We start from the raw sequence: 9,408 nt of genomic DNA on the forward strand, positions 1-9,408 counted from the left end.
CTATCTTGTTATCGCACCATTCAAGCCACTTGAGTGTAAACTGCTTCCTAATGGTTTCCATGTCCATTGGGTTGATTGAAGTCAGTAGTTTCCTACCGTTCCATAGCTCGATGAACTTGAGCATGAAGTACCCGCAATCGTACCTTGCATGCCAACAAGTAGTTGTGGGATGTATAAAAAATAATTCTGCATAAAATGAAGGAAAGGTACTTGTGAAACAACAACGGAAAAAGTGTGATGGAAAAGCACTTACGTAGTTTTCTGCATCGGGGTAACGATGTGCTCTGTTGCCCAACACTCAATGTTTATCTTCGACTCGCTGTAGTTTTCAGCCCACAAGTACTTTATTGAACCAATGATAGACCTGTAATCTTTCTAGAATCCGCGGTTCCCTTTTGCTCGTAGCGAATCCATCACCTCGAACCTCTCCGCCTTTAGGTTCAGCACAATCAGGTAATAATGCCCAGTGAACAATTCAATGTCAGGAGTCAGGTTTTGCAACACTGGGAACAATACCTGTAGTAATTCAAAGCCACAATTTTTTTTTAAAAAAAGCGGTGGACTGTGGGAAAACAAAATGATAATGGTTACTCCAAGTGCAAAATGACAGATGAGTTGAAGAAAATTAAATAGTTACCTGCTCTTTGTGATCTAGACGATTACTTGGAGTCATTTGGAATGCTTTGGATACAGATCTGTCATGAATGCACATCACATCCCTAAGCTTGGTCTTCATGATATCCGGTACCAGCAAATGGAAAACAGTTGATTATAAAAAAACTTGAGAAAATCATGTAAAAAAAGGATAAAATTACAATTTGGTTGATTGAAGTTTGAAACTCACCGCCATCATCAATGGCATCACGTGTTTCTTCTGCTTTTCCATCTCTTGTGCAAGAACACGAAGTGCCAATTCACAAGTAGTATTGCTTAGTTGTGCTCCTGGCCTAACAGAATCTACTAGGTCTCGGACGTGGATGTAGAATTTTCCATCATCAATGATTCTGCGCTTGTTGATGACATCTGTAGATTCCCCGCCATAGTCAAGAAGCCTGCTGTAGACCTCGTTAGCATATTTCGTTGCAGTCTCCTTCTTGCTACATCCTAGAAATGGTGACTTCCGAGTTTGGGATGGCTTAACGATCCTTTTCTTGTGTGCTTCAGGAATGGGGGTGGAACTGTTTGGGGCACACGCTGTAAGAGGAGCATCTTCGGCAACATGCCCCTTTCCGGTTGATGGAATCATGGTTGGCATGTCAATATTGGCATAAATCTTATCTAACGAATCCCCACTCTCATTGCTTGAGATGACCACTATCTCTTGGCTTGTCCCCACTTCAGCTGTAGTTTTTGAAGAGTTCGGTTCATCGAACCCAAGATCAAAGGAGGGGTAGTACTCGATAAGCTCTTGTCGTTTAATCTGAGACAATGTTTCAGGCCGATTCTCAGAGCTGCCAAATTGGATCTCTAAATTCTTGTTCATGCTGTTTTGGACATATACAGATTGTTCCACAGGCATATCCTCATTCCTATCATTCTCCCTTGCTTGAGCTGTAGCAAACCGTGTTAGTCTCCTAGGACTATCAGCAACTTTGCTTGCAAAAATGTTGCGCTGTTTGCTCAGCTTTGGACTTCCTTCTTTACTAACAGATGCCTTCAAAGGAGACATGGATCTGGTTATCGGCCTCCTGCTGATTGGACTAGATTGCACTGCTACTTCAGGAGGGACTGCATTGCTACAGTCAGCTGCAGCAGTTGCATCAGCTTTGCGATTTTCCTCATGGTTGTGTTCTGCCTGAAGCACAAATGAAATAGTCTTCTTCCTTTTTGAAGATGAAGTTCTTTTCATGTCACTACTAATGATGCTTCCCTCACATACTTTGCCTTGGAATTGCAATGGTGCTGTGTTAGCTGAAGGATCTACCGAATCATCCTTGTGCTGAATGTTGTTACTCGAAGTCGACTGGGACCATGTTCCATAACTCTGAAGCTGCTTCAAAGCATCAGGAGTTACATCGCAGAGGACAGATGGCTGGCCTATACTTGCAGCCAATTCCTTTGTGTCAAGTTCTTCGTCGTTCTTTTGTTTTCCCAATTCTTCAACTAGGTTATCTTCTGTAGCTGTAACAGAGAAGATATCTTCAGAACACAACTTCTCTGTAATCTTATCCTTGCTTGCAGCGTCTTCATGAACCTGATGCTCCTTATCTACATATTTCCTCTTCCTTAATTGGACATCATCAGAATATGTATCTTCAACCAAGACAACTTCATCGAGCGGAACGGTGTCCTCATGTACCTCTTGCTTTTGTCCTTCAACCAATGCAGCTTCATCGAGCGGAACAGTGTCCTCATGTAGCTCTTGCTTTTGTCCTCCTTGATCATGCTTCTTAGTTGTAGCACGGACATATTTTCTCTTCTTTGGTTTTTCCTTTTTTGTAGGATGGCCACCTTCTTGATCAGCAAGCTTAGTAGATGCATCATTGTCTCCAAGAGATTTAACAAAAGATGCCACGCCCTCTTCAAATACGGCACACATGTTGATCACAGCTGGCCTATACCTTGCCAACTCCTGATAAAATACATATAAAGAGTCAAGCTAAAACAAAATTGAAGAAATATAAAAATGCTTACAATGCCGACCATAAACCATGAACACGTAAACGAAGAAAAAAAGAGTGGAAAAATAGCATGCATGCCTGATCTGAATGACTGCCTGGCATATGCCGCCTGATGAACATATCAACCACATCAGGTTCAATATTGAAAAGAGATAGTTTCACCCTGTAACAAGCCTTGAGCTGTGCATATGGATGAAAAAATCAGCAGGAGCTATGTTGTTCAGAAAAATAAAAAAATAGAATGACTACCAAATGTATAATCGATCCGTATGTGTCATCTAAAACAAAAGTACTTACATGTAATGCACCAAAGGATCCATTTATATCTTTATCGAGATCAGCTACAAGTGATATCAGGCTGTTTGTCCACAATGTACATCGAGGCTCGTCATCTGGCAGATCAACTGCGGTTGTTTCTAAGGAATCCACATACAAGATCTGCCAAAAAAAAACACAAATTAGTACATCCCCAAAAATATGAAAATCTTGTCATCAGCACATACACAAACACCAATCAAAAAAAAAGAGAGGACAAAGTGGAATATATATGATAAAAAAACTCACCATGATATATGGCATGCAAGCCTTGAACCAATTCTTCCGGTCCTTTGCATTGGCAGTCTCTTTTAGGATATCAATGATGAACTCTGCCCAATTCAAGGTAATGATGGCATCTATATTAAGCACGGATGGGTAGCATTTGGGACTGACTTTGATGCCGGTGGTTGGAGCAAATACAGAGCTGATCATATATATGACAAATTTTCTGAGATATGCATCATCCGCAGGGTAGTCTTTTCCTAACTCCTTCTCCAACGATGTAACATTTGGTTGCACTCCATCTATGATCCCAAGCATGTTAAGCATCAGACTTGTAGCATCGACATCAAGATAGTATGGGACGGCAGAGCTGCCTGTAGGTAATCCCAGAACCTTGACAACTGATTCAGCGGTTACCGGAATCCTGCTCCTCTCCCCAAAGTCCAGCTGACATTTCACTGGGTCAAAACATCCCATCAAGAAACGGCACATTTCAGGTATAAGCTTCGAGCACTTCATCTGAATCATCCCTCCAAAATTTGCATCTGTTAGCAATTTCTTTTGTTCTGGAGTCATATCCTTACAAACCCTGACAAGCTTCATGGGTGATGATCGATTGAATAGATTGCTCTGCATTAAAAAACAGAAGGTAGGAATGCAGGGTTAATATACCAGGCATTTATGCAAATGTGCATCAAAAAATCACTGTTATATTACATATCATAGTTACATGTTCATATACCAAAGAGAGACAGCTACCTGGTTTTTAGTCTTAATCTGCAATAATTCAGGCTGGGCTTCATCATCAGCTGCAGTTTGTGCTACCACATTTCCTTCTGCGTCTGGAACTTTGGGTGCTGACTCATAATCAACTGGAAGTTCATCAGCTACAACTGCCTCCTGCTTCAAAACTGTTGCATGCCCCTTGTCTTTCAACTGTAGCTTCTTTTTCATGATGCTGAACTTTGAGTGTTTATCCTTTGCAGGTTTCTTCGGTGTGCGAGACGTCTTCATGATTCTAAAAATGAAATGAAAAGCCATGATATAACTAAGAAAATTTGATCCTATTGACAAGATAATAACCACAAAAAATGCTGAATAATTGTAATAGATTGGCACAAATTACATCACATTACGCCTATGTTACCAGGATGTATTTATTACTGAAATTATAGATGCTATATAGAGAGTGTTCTACATCAATAGAAAATTCTTAAAACCCATGACCATGCCTTCCAGGATGTATTTATTTCATGACAATACCTTCAAGGATGTAATTATTACTGAAATTGTACATCCTATATAGAATGTTCTACATCAAGAGAAAATTATTAGAAATCCATGTCCATGCCTTCCAGGATGTATTTTATCATGTCCATGCAGTCCATGAATGTAATTATTATTCAAAAAATACATCCTAACAGACAATCTCTGACAAGTACTCTTCATAAATTACATGATGAACATCAAAAATAGCATGTGAATGTACTCTTCATAACAGAAAACAACTGTGAGTCTCTAACCAGACATCTGAATGTGATTATGCCCAGGAAAAACATAGCAGAACTAATGAGGACTAATGCATGATGAACACTATGAACAATGAAAACAAGCAAGACCAAAATTGACCATGACTACATGACCAGATGTGACAGCAGCAAAATAGAAAAGCCATACCACTCCATCAATGCCTTGACCATAACCTCTACAACACGCATATGAACTCATATCGAACACCGAAATTAGACAACAAAAACAAAACAAAAAGCACCACAGTGCCTCGATCTGTCGCCGCCCATGCTATGTCGCCGCTATAGAGCACGTATAGGAAGCTACCGAAACAATATACATGGAGCGAGGATGGAGAACTCACCAAACAGGTCGCCGCCGATGCTCTGCCGCCACGAACTGAAATCACGTCAATCACGACTTAGAAGGGTCGATTCGCGAGGTCTCGGCACAAATTGGGCTTCGAAACCTCTTGAGCCGACTACAGCGCCGCCTGAGAACCGTTGAATCGACGAGCCGCGCCATCGAAGGAACGCTCCAGCCTCCGACGGGGAAATCTAGCTTCCGATACACAAATCCCTGACGGTAGAACCTCCCAGGAAACTACTAGTACTACCAGGAAACCCCCGCCGGAGCTTCTGGTAGGACTGGTCGCCGTCGGGGAGCTGATTAGGGGAGTGGAGATCGGGGCGGTGCTCGCCGCGGGGCAGAGCGGAGGAGGGGAAATGGGGATGAACACGGGTTTGGTTTTCGAAACGGACGAAGGAAGAGGAAGAGGATGTCGCTGCCACGATTTTGGACGGTAGCGCCACTCCATCCGCGACGTCCATTCGCGATCCGACGGAGGAGACGCGTGAGCACGCTGTAAGACACGGGAGTGCCCAGGCAGTTATTAGATTATGCGAAAACAAATAGCACAATTTAAACACGAAAACTCAACCAAAAAAAGAAAAAAATGGAAGAAATAACAGTAAATGAAATGCTTCGCCACATTGGGCCGGCCCACCAGTGGCCAGCCTGTAGGCATCGACACGCAATATGCATCAAATAGAATTCACCCCTACATTACTCCATTTGACATTACTGATCTTTGTTAATGACGTGTGACATGCCTCCTGCTAAGTCTCCATGGCAATTTGGAACTACGTGGTGTGGCGACTGCGGCAACAATTTGTAGAATACACAAAGTAAACTGTTGTCGTAGTCAAACATCAAGTGGTGCTAAAAGAAGTGTTTCCAGATGACATCTCCAAGAGCTATCTAGTCCCCTTTCATACCCTTCGTACCCAAGTCACATGGATCTGCAAGTGTGCGTTATATACTATACTCAGCCTCACGCTGCCAGTACCATTTATATGCTGTTGAGCTTTCTTCTCCGCACAACTCCGATTTAGCTCAACGTTATGGACACCGCCGGGATCAAGCCGTCCACCATGCGGGCGGTGCAGTACAGCGGCTACGGTGGTGGTGCCGCAGCCCTCAAGGTCAGCTTTAGTTCGCATTGGCTAGTTTGCTTCTTTCTTGAACCACTTTGGAATAATTATTTTGGTGAAGTCTTTGGTAGATCATCATACGGTTCCTTGCAAAAACTCTTGATTTGTTTTCTCGATGCAAATTGACTTTTAACATTTGGAGCCATACGACCATTTTTTTCTGCTGCAATTGACTTTATCAGAGAATTCAGGGTTGTGATAGATCATGTAGATGGTTGCTTCCAAGAAAGAAACAGCTCCTAGAAGGGGTGTGAAGGCAAATGAGTTGATTTCAGTGTTGTGTTCGTAGATGATTGCTTCCCTACGAATTATGTGGAATGTAGCGACAGTGTGTTTCCTTGAAAGGACTACGGAACTATATAATATTGCTGCTTCTCGCCAGATCGGTTATGGAAGTTCATACTACTCCAATTTGCGATTTCTGGTCCCATATAGCAACTCTTTGGATCTTTGTAAATTAAGTTAGTTCAAGTGCTATCAACGCCCATCCTCTTGCTTGAAAACAAATGAATTGAACAAAACAGTCTATTGTTACTTCAGTATGTGGAGATCCCTGTGCCGTCACTGAAGAAAGAAGAAGTTCTCATAAAAGTTGAAGCAGCAAGCATCAATCCTGCGGATTGTAGGATCCAGAAAGGGCTGCTACGTCCGTTTCTCCCCAAATTTCCATTTATTCCAGGTATTGATACATCTATCTACTGAAACAGGAGTACTAACTTACTGAACCTACACACCATGTTTTGTATCCTGCACTCTCGATGTTTTCAATGCTACAAGGCTCTGAATCATTTCAGATAATTCCTGTTTTACTTGTAAATAATGAAAATGATTGTGCTTTGTGGAACAGTTACCGATGTTGCCGGAGAGATTGCTGAGGTTGGTACCGAAGTGCGCGAGCTCAAAGTTGGCGACAAAGTCGTGTCGAAATTGATATTCTGGGTAATTTCAGACGTGCTGATCTTTAGCATTCATTTCAATTCAAATTGGAGATGCGTCATTCCTGAAAGAAGATTTGCAATTGTAGAAAGCTGGTGGCCTCGCAGAGTACGTAGCAGCATCCGAGAGCGTCACCGTTGTCCGCCCCGCCGGCGTATCCGCCACCGACGCCGCAGGGCTGCCCATTGCCGGTCTCACCGCTCTCCAGGCCCTGAAGGCCATCGGCACCAAGTTCGATGGCACGGGCAGCGCCAGCAACATCCTGATCACGGCGGCGTCCGGTGGCATCGGTTCTTACGCCGTTCAGCTCGCTAAGCTTGCGAACCACAGCGTCACCGCCACCTGCGGCGCGCGCAACCTGGAGCTTGTTGAGAGCATCGGCGCCGACGAGGTGCTCGACTACAAGACCCCGGAAGGCGCTGCACTGAAGAACACCTCCGGGAAGAAGTATGACTACATCATCAACACCACGAACAGCGGCAAGTGGTCGGCATTCAAGCCGAGTCTCTGCAGCCACGGCAGAGTCGTCGACGTAGCGCCCAACTTCGGCAACTTTGTCGCATCGATCCTGACGTTGTTCTCGAAGAAGAAGCTGTCCACGGTTATCCTGTCGCTGGGTATGCAGGACCTGAGGTTTCTGCTTGAGCTGGTGAAGGAAGGCAAGCTCAAGACGGTCGTCGACTCGCGGCATCCATTCGAGAAGGCAGCGGACGCGTGGGAGAAGAGCTTGAGCGGCCATGCCACGGGGAAGGTCATTGTTGAGATGTGATCATGTCAGTTTCAGTGTTTACCCGCAAAAAAAATAAAAGTTTCAGTGTTGATTTCTCCATCTGTGTTTTTTTTATGTGAGGTCCATGGATGTAATGTATATTTATTTATTCAGATTTTTTTAAAACACACTACAAACATAGACGTTCACATACACACGCATACACTCACCCCTATGAACGCATACACGTACATCCTACCCCTATGAGTACCTTCGGAAGACTGAGCCGGCGGATTTGATCTTGAAATTACCGAAGTCATAATCAGTTGTTCCAATGAATTTCACTTTTTTAGCCCTTATTTGCCTATTTGTGAGAGACATATTGATAATTTTACACAAATAGTCTATCTAAGAAATATTGATCCCAGTTTTATCCCATTTTAGCCACTCTCTTAGATATGACAGGGATGTTAGGACCATTTGGTGCGACAAATTATGTAAAGCTCGGAGGGTGTCATCGACAATCATGTCTAGGCTTCTATTTTCCATATCATCACCTCATGCTCTTACTCATAGAACACGCATCAACGAAAGTTGATCCACCATTTTAAAATGGGTAAGAGCATCTCCAACCACGTCCCCAAACCGTCTCCCAAAGAGATTTGGGCCACGCCGGACATCTGACAACCCCAGCCGCACGTCCCAAACGCCGATTCACTCTGAGGCGGTCCAATAGAGTGTTCAGCGCTCCGAGCCTGTCCCCGCTACACAAGGGTTGTTGCGGGGGCGCTCGACGCAACTAAAAGCGACGCATGTCCCTACCTGACAACGACCACAGCCGGCGCCATTGCCTCCTGCCTTTATTTTGCAATGCGCCTTCCCTCTCGCCACACCCACCCCTTCCACCGCCGCTCAAATCGTCAGTCATTCCAATGAAATATTCACTTGCTTCGGAATCCAGAGCGACTCGTGCCTAGCCATCCATTGGCATAGTTGGTTGTTCACCAACTCGGCACCAAATGCAGCGGCCTCTCCGCGTACTGAATGTGTCAACTATTTGTCTTGTAGGCACCGCCTGTTGTGGTTCTTGCCTCCCTTGCCGGCAATGATTGCTAACCATTTTTTTACTCATAGACATAGATAGTGACGGCGAGATGATCGAGCGAATCATGGATGACGAGGAAGACTTCGATGCTGACGTTATGTAGCACGTGTCAATCATCGGTTGCCTACAAAAAAATGCTTGATGACACAGAGTAGAGGAAGAAGGGGCGTTCCATGGAGGTTCAAAGCCTGCAAGAAAGAATTCCAAGCCGCGGCAAAGATTGGAGGGATATACCATGCTCTACAATGAGTACTTAGTGGACCAGGCAACACAAGCGGGCATTCAGAGGCGCTAACGGATGAGCAAGAATGTGTACATGGAAATTCTTCATGGCGTGAGAGAGTACGACAACTACTTCAAGGTGAAGTGCACCATTACCATGAGGATGCTTGCATATGGATCCCCTGCTGACTCACAGGACGACTACCTTTGCATGAGTGAGTCCACTGCCATCGAATGCATGTATAAATTATGTAGCCGTGGTGGGAAAGTTTG

At 44.1% G+C, this 9,408-nt stretch overlaps 1 protein-coding gene across 1 annotated transcript; it reads left to right on the plus strand.

Moving 5' to 3' along the window:
* The first annotated feature begins 6,073 nt into the window (after positions 1 to 6,073).
* LOC124669173 (chloroplast envelope quinone oxidoreductase homolog) lies at positions 6,074 to 7,868 on the plus strand. The gene is made up of 4 exons (XM_047205854.1): positions 6,074 to 6,154; positions 6,704 to 6,842; positions 7,011 to 7,102; positions 7,188 to 7,868. Exons 1-4 carry the CDS (start codon positions 6,074 to 6,076, stop codon positions 7,866 to 7,868), a joined length of 993 nt encoding a protein of 330 aa, XP_047061810.1.
* Positions 7,869 to 9,408: the final 1,540 nt, after the last annotated feature.

Source organism: Lolium rigidum, chromosome 7, assembly GCF_022539505.1.
Source record: "Lolium rigidum isolate FL_2022 chromosome 7, APGP_CSIRO_Lrig_0.1, whole genome shotgun sequence".
NCBI lineage: Eukaryota > Viridiplantae > Streptophyta > Magnoliopsida > Poales > Poaceae > Lolium > Lolium rigidum.

Bases quoted from the DNA above. Each gene is read 5' to 3' on its own strand.
- LOC124669173 (XM_047205854.1), top strand. From the start codon at position 6,074: ATGGACACCGCCGGGATCAAGCCGTCCACCATGCGGGCGGTGCAGTAC. The intron at 6,155-6,703 runs GTCAGCTTTAGT...TTGTTACTTCAG, and splicing joins GTGGTGCCGCAGCCCTCAAG to TATGTGGAGATCCCTGTGCC. The intron at 7,103-7,187 runs GTAATTTCAGAC...TTGCAATTGTAG, and splicing joins TGTCGAAATTGATATTCTGG to AAAGCTGGTGGCCTCGCAGA.